At 41.4% G+C, this 17,431-nt stretch overlaps 3 protein-coding genes across 3 annotated transcripts; all 3 read left to right on the top strand.

Moving 5' to 3' along the window:
• Nucleotides 1-3,018: 3,018 nt before the first annotated feature.
• Nucleotides 3,019-5,341, top strand: LOC114793409 (keratin, type I cytoskeletal 13-like). The gene is made up of 7 exons (XM_028985142.1): nucleotides 3,019-3,513; nucleotides 3,889-3,971; nucleotides 4,078-4,234; nucleotides 4,338-4,499; nucleotides 4,598-4,723; nucleotides 4,814-5,037; nucleotides 5,128-5,341. Exons 1-7 carry the CDS (start codon nucleotides 3,073-3,075, stop codon nucleotides 5,231-5,233), a joined length of 1,299 nt encoding a protein of 432 aa, XP_028840975.1. The 5' UTR covers nucleotides 3,019-3,072; the 3' UTR covers nucleotides 5,234-5,341.
• Nucleotides 5,342-9,699: 4,358 nt separating this feature from the next.
• LOC114793791 (keratin, type I cytoskeletal 13-like) lies at nucleotides 9,700-11,564 on the top strand. The gene is made up of 7 exons (XM_028985923.1): nucleotides 9,700-10,002; nucleotides 10,080-10,162; nucleotides 10,414-10,570; nucleotides 10,666-10,827; nucleotides 10,917-11,042; nucleotides 11,125-11,342; nucleotides 11,438-11,564. Exons 1-7 carry the CDS (start codon nucleotides 9,700-9,702, stop codon nucleotides 11,562-11,564), a joined length of 1,176 nt encoding a protein of 391 aa, XP_028841756.1.
• Nucleotides 11,565-13,840: 2,276 nt separating this feature from the next.
• On the top strand, nucleotides 13,841-15,951 carry LOC114793414 (keratin, type I cytoskeletal 13-like). Its single transcript, XM_028985152.1, has 8 exons — nucleotides 13,841-14,044; nucleotides 14,120-14,349; nucleotides 14,438-14,520; nucleotides 14,688-14,844; nucleotides 14,923-15,084; nucleotides 15,206-15,331; nucleotides 15,525-15,748; nucleotides 15,840-15,951. Exons 1-8 carry the CDS (start codon nucleotides 13,879-13,881, stop codon nucleotides 15,949-15,951), a joined length of 1,260 nt encoding a protein of 419 aa, XP_028840985.1. The 5' UTR covers nucleotides 13,841-13,878.
• The last annotated feature ends 1,480 nt before the right edge of the window (nucleotides 15,952-17,431 follow it).

The following is a 17,431-nucleotide window of genomic DNA, read 5'->3' as shown; positions in this document are numbered from 1 at the left end:
TGCTTCACTGTCTGCTTCACTGTCTGCTTCACTGTCTGCTTCACTGTCTGCTTCATTTTCCCATGGACTGCACCAATGTCAACTGTGAAGATGTCAACCTTTAACCTGTAGCATGTCCTGCTTGGCCTTCTTCTGAATGAGGATAGTGTAACTATCGGGTGGTAGGGTGGTAGTAGCTTAGTGGGTAACACACTCACCTATGAACCAGAAGACCCGGTTCAAATCTCACTTACTACCATTGTGTCCCTGAACAAGACACTTAACCCTAAGTTGCTCCAGCGGGGACTGTCCCTGTAACTACTGATTGTAAGTCGCTCTGGATAAGGGCGTCTGATAAATGCCGTAAATGTAACTAATGATGGTAAAATCTGTACATGAATCCACACCCAGAAAAACCCTTTGGGAATGTTGGTTGATAAGAATCTCGCAGTGTCTTTCCTTGCTCGATCCAATAAATACTTTTGTCCTCTCATGGTGTGTGCCAACTTTCACAACCCTTTCTCTGCCACACAAGCTAGAGATCCATAAAACATGCAGAGGAGCCATAAAGATTCCTTATCTCATGGCCACAATGAAAATTCAGTTTACTTTCTCATGGACCCGATCGCACATGCCTTCTTTATGTCATAACTGTATTGGCAAAAATTACAATTAAACTTGGTAGAGACAAAAGCATCTTTTGTGGAAATGATTTAGTGTCGATTAATGGTGTACTTGTTGCAACTAGGTTTTATGTGTGTGGGCCACGTGGGGATTACAACAAATGTCCTCTTTCCACTGTACCTTGTCCTTTTTCTTCAGCATGGCCCTGGGCCTTTCAACACCGAGAGAATAATGGTTTCCATTGTCCAAAATAGCCTTAAATTGAATGGTTTTGTAACACAAAGGTGTAAAACATTCATAATGAACAGCAGTGTCCTTTCTTAATCACTTAATTAAAGATCAGTTTCTAATTAAGCTTGTATCTGGAGGAAGGCAGCTGGAAAAGTGGAACAGTCTCACAATTGTGTGGTGATAAGAATTGTGCAATGACATTCCACTGAATGGATCCGGAGAGCAATGACAGCAATGTGACACATTCACACACTCTGGGTGGGGGTGGGGTGAAACGGGTGGGGCTGTTTCACGTACAGCTCTCATGACCCAGTCTGATAAGACTTTTCTAGTCATGGCAAATGAACATGATATGTGTATCCTACTGGCTGCAAGTGAAGCTTCCTTGTACAGCACCTGTCTGTCTTGATCATGTTTGCACAAAATATTTTGTGCAAGGGCCCTCACTCAACAAACCTGTATGTAAGAAAGTCAGTCAGGGCTCTTGCTAGGGGCAGTGGTGTTATGTCAAGACACAGGTTTGGCCAGTCCTTGAACAAGCTGGAACTTGCAATGAGGCGATGAACGGACGTCAGATGAAAGACAAAGAAACAAGATTGAAAAGAAATTACTAAAAGGAGAGAAAAATGACATGCTTTTTGCATGCACATCATGCACAAATGTTGTTCTCATTTGAGATAATAAAACCACAGCAGAAACTGGACTGCAGAGCTGCAGCAGATTTTTTTAAATGACCTAAATGTGAAAGGTAGTTGTTCAGTAACTTTACATTACATTACAAGTATTTTAATACACTTACATTTACCCAACTTAAACAAAAAAATTGTTAGTTGACTCTACAATCCACATGCATTGAATTGGTACTGAACTTTCATTAACAATTCAATGCATCAAAGCATGAAATCGAAACAATTAAGAAATTCTATCAGAATGAAGTAATGACACTGGTGTGAAAGAGACAAAGAGGTGGAGGAAAAAAAGTGAGATGAGACAAGTAGTTTCAGTTGTCACTTTTATTATCTTTCCTGATGGCATATTTTTGAAGTATTGCCAAGGAAAACAATGTTCTAAAGGTAGTTTTGCTCAAAGCAACTCACAGTTTGAATTATGTGACCTCTTTAAAAAAAAAAAAAAGAAATGCAAATCCTTGCACGACAAGTTTAAAATCCCATCAAAAGACTGGTGCCCACCAGCCTTTGGAGCAATTCTCTCTCAGAGAGAATGTGGAAAGACCACACAGATTCCACACGAGCACCAAACACCCGAGTTAAGCTTTAAGGCACGCTGCCACGCCACTATACCTAATTACCTGCTGACTTCAGCCAAATGTGAATTAATGGGACAGAAAAACATAAAATGCATGCAATTATTAATTTGAGATATGATCATGTGTGCATCGTCTGCAGCGTGCAGGTTGATTGCAGCTTTTTATTTTTCTGAAATGTTCTGCTCAGTTGTTAATACATCAGCCCCCTGCCCACAAAAGAGGCTTGGCAAGTCCCCTTGGGAACAGTCCAGCAGGCAAATTCCACACTGTTGCTGTCATCAATTTACCTCTCTTTCTCAGTCCAAGCATTGACATTAATTTTAAAAAAAGTTTCTGTAATCAGTTGCAGACTTCTTTACGCTTTTTCAATGGGCAACTAACAATTCATGTGTTCATACATTTAAAAAAATAATGAGGTACAGAAGCTTTGTCAAAGAAAGCCTGGACGAAACTTTTTATTGTGCAAACCAGAAATCATCCGCAAATGTAACAAATCTTGTGGAGTTTTTGGAAACCATGCCTCAGTCAAGGGATTTGAAAACACCACTGTAGATATCTCACTCACATTGATTTCAATTAGAAGTGTACTCTTGCTGTAATTTGGAGAAAAAAAATAGTTCACTTAATTTGTCAAATGAATCAGCAGTTTGTCTAGTACCAAGCACTGGTTTGTCCAGTTCTGGTTTAAGGCACTGAAGGCAAAAACTGGACATCTTACTTAAGCTTCTCTTTCCTGAACAATGGATTTAAAAGACAGCAAAGGCATTTTTTTTGAAAGGCAGTAAAAAAAGGAGGAGTGGCACATCTGCATTGTGTGTGGAAGAGGGTAAGGTTGATCCCTCCTCCACCTCAGGCCACATAGGTATCCTATTTCCGTCCCCTCCCCTTGTGAACCATCATAAAAAGGCAGCTCCCGTCCTCTGTTCTTCACTCACTCCTCTCTCCACTCAGAGCAGAGTAGCACAGCAGAAATGGCAGCCACCTACTCCACCCGCAGCTTCATGTCTTCCTCTGGATCCATGAGGGGCAGTTCCATGGGCAGCTCCCGTCTCTCCATGGCTTCTGGCGCTGGAGGCCGCGTCACCGCAATGCGTGCCGGAAGTGTGTATGGAGGTGCAGGTGGCTCTGGGGTGCGCATCTCCAGTGCTTCCAGCCAGTTTTCCTCTGCTGGTGGTGCCGGCTTTGGTGGTGGCTTCAACTTGGCTGATGGCGTTGATGTGTCTGCCAATGAGAAGGCCACCATGCAGAACCTGAACGACCGTCTGGCCAGTTACCTGGAGAAGGTGCGCTCCCTGGAGAAGGCCAACGCTGACCTGGAGCTGAAGATCCGCCAGTTCCTGGAGAGCAAGACCTCTCCTGCTGCCCGTGACTACTCTGCCTTCCATGTAACCATCAGTGACCTCCAAGCCAAGGTAAGTCTGAGCATCACTACAATGAGACATTTTACAACAAGTGTTTTAATGCATTGGGGATGTATTAATTTCCTGACATACTCTACTTTGACATGTTTACTCTATAATATGAAACATAATAAGCCAATGTTATACAAAATCTGCTAACAATAAATATGTGTTTGTATAAAATGACAAAAAGAAATATTTGCAGCTCGTAACATAATGTTTAATTGAAAAAAGTGAGTTCCAAAGGGTCCAAAGGTGCACAATTTAGGCTCCACCATTCTTATCATCTCCACTATTGAACTCTTATCTACAGCATACACTTTGGACACCTGGACAAAGAAACCATTTTTCACAACCATTGAATTTTTAACCATTTTGTTTCTCCAGATCCAGGATGCCACCCGTATCAATGGTGGAATCTACCTCAGCATTGACAATGCCAAGCTCGCTGCAGATGACTTCAGGGTCAAGTAAGTTCCAGTGCTTATAAACAATCCAAATGTTTCAGAGACATATGTACAGTTTGCATCTATATCAGCCATGGGTTGACTAAGCAGAACCGTATTTTATTCTTAGGTTTGAGAACGAGCTGGCCATGCGGCAGTCTGTGGAGGCTGACATTGCCGGCCTGAGGAAGGTGCTGGATGAGCTGACCATGGCCAGATCTGACTTGGAGATGCAGATTGAGGGTCTGAGAGAGGAGCTGATCTTCCTCAAGAAGAACCATGAGGAGGTAGGTCAATGCAATCCATGACCCCCACCCTGATATAGCACAGTTCCTGTAGTCCTGAAAATGCCATGAATCTCATCTGTTGGCTTGGCCCTTGTTTCCTCAGGAACTTCTGGCCATGCGTGCCCAGATGAGCGGACAGGTCCACGTGGAGGTTGACGCAGCACCACAGGAAGACCTCACCAAAGTCATGGCAGAAATCCGTGACCACTACGAGTCTGTCGCTGCCAAGAACCGCAGAGAACTGGAGTCTTGGTTCACCAGCAAGGTAAACCCTACTTCATTATGTTTCCCTGATATTAATTTCATGGTTGTCATTTGCCTGTTATCTAAACCTTGCCTACTTTCTGGAATGTTTTCCAACAGACAGAGACCCTGAACAAGGAAGTCGCCGTCAGCACAGAGACTCTCCAAACATCACGCTCAGAAATCACAGAGGTTAAGCGCACACTGCAGAGCCTTGAGATTGAACTGCAGTCCCAACTCAGTTTGGTAGGTGTGAACGTCAGCTATTTCTTGTGTAAAACTCATTGTGGTTTAGACTATGAAGGGGGCGCTGAACATCATCTTTTGCTCCAACAGAAAGCATCCTTGGAAGGCACACTGGCCGACACACAAGCTCGTTACTCCTCAATGCTCGCTGGCTACCAGATGCAGGTGAGCAGCCTGGAAGAGCAGCTGGTGCAGCTTCGCGCTGACCTGGAACGCCAGGGCCATGAGTATAGAATGCTCTTGGACATCAAGACCAGGCTGGAGCTGGAGATTGCAGAGTACAGGAGGCTGCTGGACGGAGAGGCTACCACCAGGTGGGTCTGAGACATCTTCAGAACACATAATACATATTGTTGATGTTCCCAGGATAAATTCTAACACACTGTTTGCTTGGTGTCTTACAGCACTCACACAAGCAGCACAACACGCAAGGTGGTGACCATTGTTGAGGAGGTGGTGGACGGCAAAGTGGTCAGCTCATCCTCCAAGTCTATCAGTGAGACCAAGTAAACAACACCCAGATCCGGAAACACCCAAAGCAAGCCTTCTGTGCCTCTCAAATGAATACAAGAGAGTTTTTAAATAAGAAATAAAAGTTTTCTGAGGTGTTCAAACTTACCTCCTGTGTGGTCTTGCTTATTCATTGCTGAAATTCATTAATCCTGGACATAAGATATATTGGTTATATAAAAATTAAATACTCCAAAGAATGTAAATAAATACATAAAGAACGCACCAAACACAAAAGATAATTGACTTCATAATAAAAAATATATAATATATAAAAATCCAACAAAAAACCAAAAGCCTAATGGTCTCCATGCCTCAAGAAAAAAATCTCAAAGGAGATGTGGTCCTCATGCTGTTGCTCTATATCGGTATCTGCCAATTTGTCAAGTTTTCAAATAGAATGGAGAGACCTGTACATGTGATTGCATGAAATAAGTATTTCATCACCTACCAACTCAATTAATCAAACTCCAACCTCTCCATTATGGGCAAGATCAGAGCTTTCAAGACCAAAGAGCCTGGGACAAAATTATAGACCTGCACAAAACTGAGATTGGCTACAGGACAATAGGCAAAAAGTGGGTGAGAAGGTAAGAGCGCAATTGTTGGTAAAAGGAAGAAACTCAAAATGACTGTCAATCTCCCTCAGACCGGGGCTCTATGCAAGCTCAAGATTATGGAGTGTCAATGATCATAAGAACTGTGATGGATCAACCCAGGACTACACGGAAGGAACTGGTCTGTGACCTGAAGAGAGCTGAGACCACAGTCACAAAGGTTTTGCCTAGTAACACACACCTTAAATCCTGCAGAGCATGCAAGGTCCCCTTTTCAAGCCAGCACATGTCTAGGTCCATCTGAATTCTACCAGAGATCATCCGGAGGAGTCATGGGAGAATGTCCTGTGATCAAATGAGAGTGAAATAGAACTTTTTGGTATGAACTTCACTCGCCATGTTCAGAGGAAGAAAGAGGATGAGTATAATCCCTCTAAGGCCTCCACCTCTGTTGAGTGAGGGTTTGTTGATTTGCACATGCAAAGCTTCCCTCAATCCTCTCTCAAACCACGTATCTTCTCTGTCCAACATTTGAATATTTTCATCGTAAATTAGAGTCCTTTATCCTTAAGGTGAAGGTACACAGCTTATTCTGGTCCTGGGGTGTTGATACTTCTGTGATGGACCATCCTCCTGTGTAGCAGCTGTTTGGTTTCCCTACTGTACAGCTCAGAGCATTGGACAGCATACACTACATTGTTCTTCTTCTGTTTTGGTATCTGTTCTTTGGGATGGACGAGTCTCTGTCTCAGTGTGTTTGATGGACGAGTCTCTGTCTCAGTGTGTTTGCTGGTTTGAAATGGACAGGTATGTGGTGTTTCCAAAAAATCCTTTTCAGTCTTTTGGACACACCAGCCATGTATGGAATGACCAGGTTCATCCGTTGGCCCTGGGATTGTTATTCTGTGGTCCTTTTCTTGAAGGAGGATCCTGCCTTGTTAAAGACCCACTTGGCATATCCACAGGTTTAAGGTCTGTCTTCAGATGCCCACCTTCCTTATTTCTGGCTTCTGTGGTGGTGGGAATGTTCTCTGCTCTATGGTATAGAGTCCTGATTACTCCTAGTTTGTGTTGTAGTGGGTGATGTGAGTCAAACAATAGATACTGGTCAGTGTGGGTGGGTTTTCTGTAATCATCTAATAAACCAAATAGAAAATCTGCAGATGTTGCCAAGCTTCAGCTGAAATCTCAAGTATCTGGAGAAGATCTGTAAGGAGAAGTGGGCCAAAATTCCTGCTGCAGTGTGTGGTCAAGAAGTACAGGAAACATCTGACCTCTAATTGTTTCAGTACCATGTATTAAGTTCTATTTTTCTATTCTATCAAATATGTATTTTATGTAATAAATTGCTAAATAATTATTTAAAAGTCATAATGTGTTTTTTTCGGGATTTTGTTTTATGTCTCCGATAAATGATTCCGATAAATGGTGACTCTCAACCACAACAGTATAAAAACTACAACAATATAAAATATAGTCTTATATCTTATGTACATAAATGACAAAGATTGCAGAAATAATACCACAAGTGTACATAAAGTGCAGTTGCAATGCATGTGACAGATGTTTAGGACGGTGATGGCGAGGGGAAGGGATCTGTTCCTGTGTCAGCTGGTCCTGGTCTGCAGGTTTCTAGATCTCTGCCAGAGGGCACCAGGTCAAAAAGGTTGTGTCAAGGGTGTGGGTGATCAATGATGATTTTCCCAGCCCTTTTCCTGGCTTGTGAGAGGGACAAGTCCCCAAGACCTAAATTGTCTTCATTTTTATTTTTTAATCAATGTTTAATCAAGAGAGTTTTTAAATAAGTTTTCTGAGGAATACAAACTTACTTCCTGTGTGGTCTTGCTTATTCATTGCTGAAATTCATTAATCCTGGACATAATATATATTGGTTACATAAAAATAAAACACTCCAAAGAATGTAAATAAATATATAAAGAATGCACCAAACACAAAAGCTAATTGACATCATAATAAAAAACATATAATATATAAAAATCCAACAAAAAAACAAAAGCCTAATGGTCTCCATGCCTCAAGAAAAAAAATCTCAAAGGAGATGTAGTCCTCATGCTGTTGCTCTATATCAGTATGGTGCCATTGTTTGACTTTATTAGAGTTAGATTATAAGGAAGTTCTGTCATAATGTTCATGGAAACTGACCCTACTGTTCAGGTCAAATGGGCCATAGCTATAAAACAGTAATTCAGGTCAGATCAGCAACCCTTTTCTTTGGTTTGCACGTGTGTAAGCACATTTCAGTGCAAAAAAAAAAAATTCTACAATTAATTTAAAAATGGATTGTGGTTTATAGCTATGTTCATTTCTGTGCACTAATGTATTTTTTGTTTGTGGTGCATAGGTTGACTTTTGGTAACAAATAAACATAAATGTTTAAAAAACAGCAAGGTTTATAGTCAATAAGTCTTTATTTTTTATTTTTTAATCAATGTTTATTTTAAAAAATCAATGTTATTTTCTAAATCTCTGATATACTTCATATAATGTACTGTCTACAAAAAACAGCAAACTATCCAATCAAAACTATACTTTCAACTTTTGTTGTAGTGACCTGAACATATGAGTTATTATGATTTGCTGTCATGATCCGGGCCGGCAGGGGTGACTCCGGATCCTGAGTCCGGACTGGAGATTCATGTTGGTCTTGTGTAATGTTCCCTGATCAAGTTCACCTGGTGTATATTTATATAATTGTATAAAACTATCCTGTTCGTGTCTGTTCGCCGTTGGGTCATTGTGCGTGTTCATGTTCCCTGTCCTGTGATCTTGCGAATGCGTCCTCCTTCATCGCCATGTCCAACCCACCCGTGACATTTGCTGTAAATATATAAAGAACTTTGACACTCCAATCTTTGGCCTATTTTACCTGACTTCACCTTATATGAGTACATGGATTTGCATATATTTTGAGAATTCTGTGCAAACATAATTAGACCCATCTGTTGAAAGAAAGAGCCACTGCACCATTCAGAATTCAAAGTTGGTAATAAAAACATTTCTCCAAAATAAAAACACTGTTACAAAAAGTTACAATCTACAAGCTACTGCCTTTATCGAGAAATCTAGAAACAATTTTCGAACATTTCCGAACACTTTTTTCACCATTGCTGACGTGGTTGTTGCAATAAGAACAATCCAATGACATGGAAGAATAATCTTGTTGGATGTGGAGGACATTTGTTTGAACTTATTTCAATAATTTAGGACATTTTAGATGAATACCCACAAGCAAATAAATGAATTTAACTCACAAAACTGATTTTCAAAACAAGAACTGCAATTCTTTTTTTCATGTAATGATACATTCAGTGTTCTGTCTGTGCTCTTTCACAAAACGTGTTATGTGCAAGATATGACCAGAAATACTTGCAGATGAAGGTTAGATGTCCTTCAGGGCTGAAGCTATGCATGGCATGTAGGATAATTGCCAAGGCTCCTGTTGGGAGTACTGGAAAGGCCAATAGGCTGAATCATTGACTCGTCAGTGTAACAATATCACTCAAATCATATGATCTGCATTAAGCGTGAGATTGCATCAGAAAAAAAGCATGAAAAGAAAAAATATATTCATCTGGATAAATCACATGCCTGTGTGGATAAAAAAAACAATCATTAAAACCTGTTTAACTTGAAATGTTACTTACACAGTCCAGCAGTTATTTTGACATATCTGTGGATCTTGGGATTCCAAGGGGTTGCTCAAGGACCCCTGGGTCCCCTAGCTATATTGTTGATGGAGAAAGCTATTTGCCTGAAGCTGTGGGGTACGCTGTCACAATACCCACCCCAGGCATCCACCTGTCCCCTCCTTCATGCTCTCTATATATTTAAGAACCTTGTCTTCTCATTGTTATTCACACCTCATCTTCTCCAGACACAAGAACAGACATGGCAAGCACCTTTTCCACTCAGGCAACAAGGAGCATCACTCAGGCTACAAGTGTGCAGAGTAGCCCAGGGTTTTATACCACGTTCAACACTACCAATGCTTTGGATGTGGCCACCAATGAAAAAGCTACCATGCAGAACCTCAACGATCGTTTGGCCAGCTACCTTGAAAGGGTGCACTCTTTGGAGAAGGCCAATGAGCATCTGGAGCTGAAGATCCACCAGTACATGGAGAGCAGGGTCTCTGTCACTACCTGTGACCACAGCTCATACATGGCCATCATCAGTGAGCTGCAAGGGAAAGTGAGTATTTACAGCTGTTATTATAAGCTGTCAAAATGAAATCATTCAAATTTCTTTTTTTATGTATGTTTTCTCAGATTCTGGATGCTACACGTGAAAATAGAATAATATACCTTAATATTGACAACTCCAAGGTTGCTGTAGAGGACTTCAGAGTGAAGTAAGTTGCTGCAAATATTTGTGATGGTGAGAATGAGTGTAATACGGAGATATTAATGTGTAATAGATTGCCTTTTACTGCATAATACATTTAGCTACAAATAAATACACAGCAAGGATGCATTTATACTGATAATCACAAATGGAGACAATCAGGAAGCACAAGGCAAGGCAAACATGAAACTCGGGTCAGGAGCATGTGGGAATCACATGCGAGAGACAAACATCCCAACATTTTTTTTTATTGTTCAGGTACGAAACTGAGTTGGGAATGGCGATGGCTGTAAGCGTTGACATTGATGGGCTGAGAAAGGTGATGGATGACCTGAGTTTTACTTGTGCAGACCTGAAAACACAGGCTGATTGCTTGAAAGATGAACTGATGTACCTGAAAAGGGCTCATGAAGAGGTCAGTTGGTTTCTAAATGTATTGACCTTTCCATTTATAACTTTCAGTACCACAAACTACACAAACTTTGACTTACATGTTTTTGTTTTTGATAGGATCTTATGTCTGTACAGACTAAGATTGGAGGTGAAATTAATGTTGAAGTCGATGCAGCTCCTCAGGAAGACCTCAGTGAGATCTTGGCTGGAGTTCGCAAGCATTATGAAATGATGGCCAACAAGAGTCGTGAAGAACTTGAGTCCTGGTTCCAGAGCCAGGTTAAACCCATGATTGTGTATTATGTCTTACTGTGGTTCATATATCCTGACAGACAGATCAATTCTGTTGTCTATTATTGTTTCTGCAGGTCGAAATACTGAATAAAGACGTTTCTGTTAGTACAGAAACCCTGCAAACATCGAGATCAGAAATAACTGAAGTCAAGCGCACCCTTCAAGGTCTTCAGATTGAGTTGCAGTCCCTTCAAAGCATGGTCAGAAAAAAAACTTCCTAAAAGGTACATATCCTGGCCTTGATATATATTTTAATTTTCTGTCTTTGTTCCTGGCCCACAGAAAGACACTTTGGAGGGAAACCTTGCTGACGTCCAGAACCGCTACTCTGTGATGCTGTCAGGATACCAGAGCCAGGTGTTGATCCTGGAGGAGCAGCTGGTGCAGCTGAGGTCTGACCTGAAATGCCAGAGTCAGGAGTACCAGATGCTGCTGGATGTGAAGACAAGACTGGAAGCAGAGATTGAAGAGTACAGAAGGTTGATGGAAGGTGACATAAGGTGAGGCTGCAGATCTTTTAATTTTTAACATCTGAAGCTCTGTGCACTGATAAGTGATGTGGGTGTAACCAATGTTGTTCAACTTGTCTTCACAGCTCCTCATCACTCAAAACTCATAAGGTGGTCACCATAGTAGAGGAAGTGGTTACAGGAAAGGTGGTCATATCGTCTTCTGACTCTTATGTGAGTAGTGAGGTCCATACTGTGAAAAAGCAGATCTGAAACCTTTCTGATCATCAGAATGATGGAAAATTTCAAAGATCCTTCAAAATAAAAGTAACAAGAATTACTCATTTTCTTGTGTTTGAGTTTGCTGTCATGATGTGTGGATACAAAATTCCAACCGATGTCCAATACCATGGCTGCATTACCTTTGCTCATATTTGCTCATAATAAATTATATCACACAACGTTCCAAAGACTCTTGTCTTCACAATTTTAACTCAAGTGATTAAGCAATGTGAATAACCTCAAAGAGTAAAATGAGTAAAAAGTCACTCACTTCATTGCTATCCATAAAGTCCTATTCCTAATCAGCATTGCTGATGTCAGAGCCCATCCCGGTACATTGGGCACAGGACAGGGACTCACCCAGGGCAGGGATCCAGCAAATATAACAGACCCACACACACACACACACACACACGCACACATATATATCATAATGGAGCAGTAAAAATGGCTAGTAACAAATGAAGACAAACAAAACATGTCATTCATTATAGCAAAATTGCAAAACCAAGGTCAGCAGCTCACAGGAAAACAGTTCAAAGTTTACACTCTCTTTTCAGATAAAACGGTTTATTGGTTTTAATATCTATTTATGACTTTAAAGTGCACTGAGACATGCATGTCTAACACTAAACAGTTTTAACAATACTGAAAAACTGAGTCAGGTAAATTGGCATCAGCTTTCAGACCAGAGCTTTGGCTCTGCCCTGCCTTTTCAATCCGTATTTTCCACTTTTGGTTAAATGCATAAATTTATCGACGCCATATGCCACTGTCATCCCTACCCTGGTCATATTTGTGATTCTCCTACATCATGTATGGACTTCTTGTTACATAAATCTTTGTCTTTAACTCTCGCAGCCACATTTTTACATTTACATTTAGAGTATTTATCAGATGCCCAGTCTCCCTGGAGGTCCACGGGCAAGTGTGTTACCCACTAGGCTACTACCACCCTATGAATAGCCACATGAATATGACAGTTGTCTATCCTTTCATTGCTCTAAGGCACCTACTATGCCTTCATTCCCAAGAGAAAAATGTGCATGCTATACAGTATTTGCCAAGACTTGAAGACCCTAGAGGTACATTTTAGTCAAAAGAGTTACATAATCTGTGAAGGTACGTCATTTTACCTTATCTGCACATAAATGGGCAAAATGATTTAATGGCAGGGGGGGGGGTTTTAACACTGTATCCAAGTTAGGCACATACAGTAAATATTTTAAGAGTTTTGGGTTAAAAATCTTCAATTAAACTGCAATCTGTTACATATGCCATTTACAAAAAGCAATTACCTGAGAAATGGAACAGAATTGTTCCAGCTTGAGATCAGCAAAGTTCAGCCAAAGGTTATTACTCAAACCACATAATATACTACAATGAACTAAATGCACAGCATGTCTGTGTTTGGCCCTCTATCACTGCAGCTGCCTTTATGCAGTTGGTTAATTGTTGTAGGACTTGAAGGTACTTTAACCACAAGTCTCATCTTGTCTTTTGGTTTAAGCTGCATTCCACTGACATTGGTATATATTTTTTTTCTTGATAATCAGTCAAATTAAAGACAGGAGCTTGTTGAATGTAAAAAAAAAAGTCTTAACTAAAAGTATTAAAACTATTTCTGAATGCTTTAAGTTTATACCAAATACACCAAAACCAGGACCCATCTGTCAGTTTCTGAAAGGTCAAGCATACATATGTATAGTAACATTTTCAGGAGATTGGATATGGGAGAGGAGATCTGCCTGCCCTGACTTGATAGCTATTTTACCCAGCAGTGACATGCTGCAAAAACCTGCACCTGTCTATACATTAAATCAAATTTAAGAGTGCAGTATGGATGTGTCCTAAATTAGGATAGAATTCAAAATGTAAATATGTAAAGTTCCTGAACAAAGAAATACAATCTGGACAATGCGTGAGGAAATCGCTAACATTTTTGCTTACATAACCCACAGGCCTGGGTTAGACCTGGGGGTTTAGGCAACTTGAAATAATTTGACTTCTGTCAGTCACTTAAGTTATTTATGAATGTTGGTCTCTTCTACCCAGAGCCACCTTCCGAGACCATCAATTTTATTTGACACAAAAATGTCATTGTGATAGTTGCCATGCACGCACACTTCACCCTGCAGCTAGATAACGAAGCTTGGCGTCTTCTTACAACGTCCTGCTAGTACAGGTGGGGTCGAGAGTTGAGTTACGGTGTTGGAGAGTATAAAAGTCCCCCCTGAGTCTTGTTCTCATCACTGAGTTCTCTCCAGTCAGAGCAGAGTGACCAGCAGCCTCAGCCTCCATCAACATGGTGTTCTCCAGCCGTATGTCTATGTCCAGTGGCTCCATCAGTGGGGGCCGTGTCAGTGCCCTTCGGGCTGGCAGCGTTTATGGAGGCGCAGGAGGTTCTGGAGTGCGCATCTCCAGAGCATCAAGCTCTGCTTCTGCAGGTGGTTTTGGTGGTGGCTTTGGAGGTATTGGTGGAGGCATTGGTGGAGGCTTTGCTGCAAGCTCCTTCTCTGCAGGTGGCTCTGCTTTTGGCTCTGGAGGAGGCTTTGGTGCATCTGCTGGTGGGGAGGGCAGCATACTCGGCAATGAGAAGTTCACCATGCAGAACCTCAATGACCGCCTGGCCACCTACCTGACCAAAGTGAACTCCTTGGAGAAGGCCAATGCTGAACTGGAGCTCAAGATCCGCCAGTTCCTTGAGAGCAAGACATCCCCATCTGCTCAAGATTTTTCGGCTTCTCAGACAACCATCAGCGAGTTCCAGTCCAAGGTGAGTTGGTGTAATTTGACAAATTATCCATTGATACATTTTTTGAAAATAATAATAATTTTCATTTAAAACTAAATGTCACACTTAGATTCTTGGTGCCATCCAAGTGAATGCAAATCTCCATCTAAACATTGACAATGCAAGCCTGGCCATGGATGACTTCAGAGTCAAGTGAGTCTAACTATCTGTTTACACTTTGTATAAATTCTAAATTAGTCTTTAAAATTAACCATAATGCTCACCAAAGTGATTGAATTCATTATAACCTGCACTGGCTAATTATTATGTTGAAGACAACATATTTAGAAATATCATCTAATGAGTGACATGACTGTCAGATTTGAGAATGAGCTGACAATGCGTCAGTCAGTGGAAGCTGACATCGCTGGACTGAAGAGGCTTTTGGGTGAGCTGAACCTGAACAAGAACGACCTGGCCATGCAGATCACTGGACTGCAGGAGGAGCTGGAGTTCATGAAGAAGAACCAAGAAGAGGTAAACATGTCCCAGCACAAAGATCCTGAACATTTTACATTTTGAGCCGTGCATCAAATTATTATTTTTTGCTTTTAGGAGCTTGTGACCACAAAAACTCAGATGAGTGGTCAGATCCATGTGGAAGTTGATGCTGCACCGCAGGAGGACCTCACTAAAATCATGTCGGATATCCGTGAGCACTATGAGACTGTTGCTGCCAAGAGCCAGAGGGAGCTGGAGTCATGGTTCCAGGCCAAGGTGGGTTTCATGGACATTTCACAATCATTGTTCTAAAATTTCATGAAACAGTCTTAATGTGCCATGTGCATGAATGTAGTCAACTGCTTAAAAAGTGACTGAAGAATGTTTTTTCCTCTAGTCTGAGACGCTTAATAAAGAGGTCATTGCCAGCACTGAAACTTTGGAAGTCAACAGAACTGAAGTCAACTCCGTCAAAAGCTCAGTTCAGTCCCTGGAGGTGGAACTCCAGTCCCTGCTGAGCATGGTAAGATTCAGTTTCAACGAGGTCACAAATAAGATGCAAAGGGCGAATCCTATACTATAAGTGTCTTAAGGGCTTTACTCGCGTGAAGGTGTGTGTCTCTTGGAAAATATGATCTCATCTTAGCTAATCTTCTGCTTGTGTCACCTCCGTTGGTGGCACTTCATTCCAAAACTGATTTGTGCCCAAACCTCAGAAAGCATCAATGGAGGGCACTCTTGCAGAGACCCAGTCACGCTACGCCGGTGTGCTGTCGGGCTACCAGATGCAGGTGACCAGCCTAGAAGACCAGCTGGTGCAGCTCCGTGCCGACCTGGAGCGCCAGGGCCACGATTACTCAATGCTGCTGGACATCAAGACCAGGCTGGAGCTGGAGATTGCAGAGTACAGGAGACTCCTGGATGGGGGGAGCAGTGCCGGGTATGTCCGATAAAATGAAGTCAGTAAACATGCAAAGCAAAACTGAAGGCATTAAATTTTAGTAAATGAGAACCTGATGTACTCTCCACAGCATGTCATCCTCATCCAGCTCATCTTCTAAGGTCATCACTGTTGTGGAGGAAGTGGTAGATGGGAAAGTGGTCTCCAGCTCAACCATGAAGTCCACAAAATCTTTGTCATAAAGCACCATATGGAAATTTACCCCTGAAGATGTGTGTGTCTTCACAGTGCTGCACGCCTTCAACAATAAAAACATCTGAGCACAACTCTGTCACTCTGTGTTGTGGAATTAACTGAGCAAATCCTCACCCAGTGTAGGCATTTATTCACAATATTTCAATCATACAGAACATTCCACTACAATCTACATTTTGCTCTGTTCGAGTTCCAAAGTCACTTAAGGCAAGTAAGAAGAGGGTGGTAGTAGCCTAGCGGGTAACACACTCACCTGTGAACCAGGTTCAAATCCCACTTACTACCATTTTGTCCCTGAGCAAGACAATTAACCCTAAACTGGGGGGGGGGGACTGTCCCTGTAACTATTGATTGTAAGTCGCTCTGGATAAGGGTGTCTGGTAAATGCCAGAAATGTAATACAGGAATGTCTATTTACTGGCTGGAGGACCACTGTATTTCATAAGGGGACATAATCTCAAAATGATGAGTGCAATCATGCAGCACAACAACAAGAACATCATTTTGGATTGTGGTATGATATCAGTCATTGTGTAATATTCTTATATGCAAATATCTCCCTAAGGAATGCACTTGGTGTTGGAATGTTTTCCAGGGCAACTGGGTCCATACAAAAAAAAGAACAGAAAAAAAACCTGTCAGGAAAAAAATAATCATCAGTAATAGTGTAGTGAAGGGATCACTGCTTTTTATCGCTTATCAAGACATTTCAGGATAATCCAAAATGTCCCTTTCATTACATTTTTCAGTTCTCCTATATTTTCTACTGAAGAATACATACTGTGCTATACTTCCACCCTCTACCACAGCAGTCTCTCACAAATAATTCACAGGTTTCAGGATTGTGTGCATCAGTGGGGTAGTGGGCAGCTGACACGGTTCTTCAGGTCATCGGCAGCCTGTAAACAAACATCTTTTTAAAAGGGTTTGGGAGGGTTGTGTCAGGAAGGGCATCCGGTGTGAAAATTGTGCTTACAACCGGACCGGTCGAACGGGATCAGCTGAAGGGAGCAGAGGACGACAGTTGATCGGTGTTCTGAAAACTGTGTACAGAAATCCAAGGGCAATCCACGAGGCATAAGTCCAGAATGTACAAAAATATGCATACTGCCCATCAGTTCTACGGTGTATATAAGACGTTCTGAGTAATTCTTTACCGTTAGTGTTTTACCTTTAAATGTTTTACATCCATTTCATATACACTATTGTTATTATTTAAACTGATGATTAATAATCACCTAGTGGCATCTAGACACTTACTAATATAAATCATCCGTTATATTCGTATCAGGTGACTGTCACGGGCAGCTTTGGTCGACTGGTTCTCAGCAACTTTCTCACTTTCAAACCAGAAGTCTCTAATATACATTGAATAAAATTGAATGGTATGCTCACAGTACTCAGTAATATTATGGCTTGACTTCACAACAATATAAAGAAATCAGTGGCTATTGTTCAGGACCCATC

This window comes from Denticeps clupeoides, chromosome 7 (genome assembly GCF_900700375.1).
Source record: "Denticeps clupeoides chromosome 7, fDenClu1.1, whole genome shotgun sequence".
NCBI lineage: Eukaryota > Metazoa > Chordata > Actinopteri > Clupeiformes > Denticipitidae > Denticeps > Denticeps clupeoides.
The sequence above is the reverse complement of the archived record's forward strand: the minus strand, read 5'-3'. Positions and strand labels throughout refer to the sequence as shown.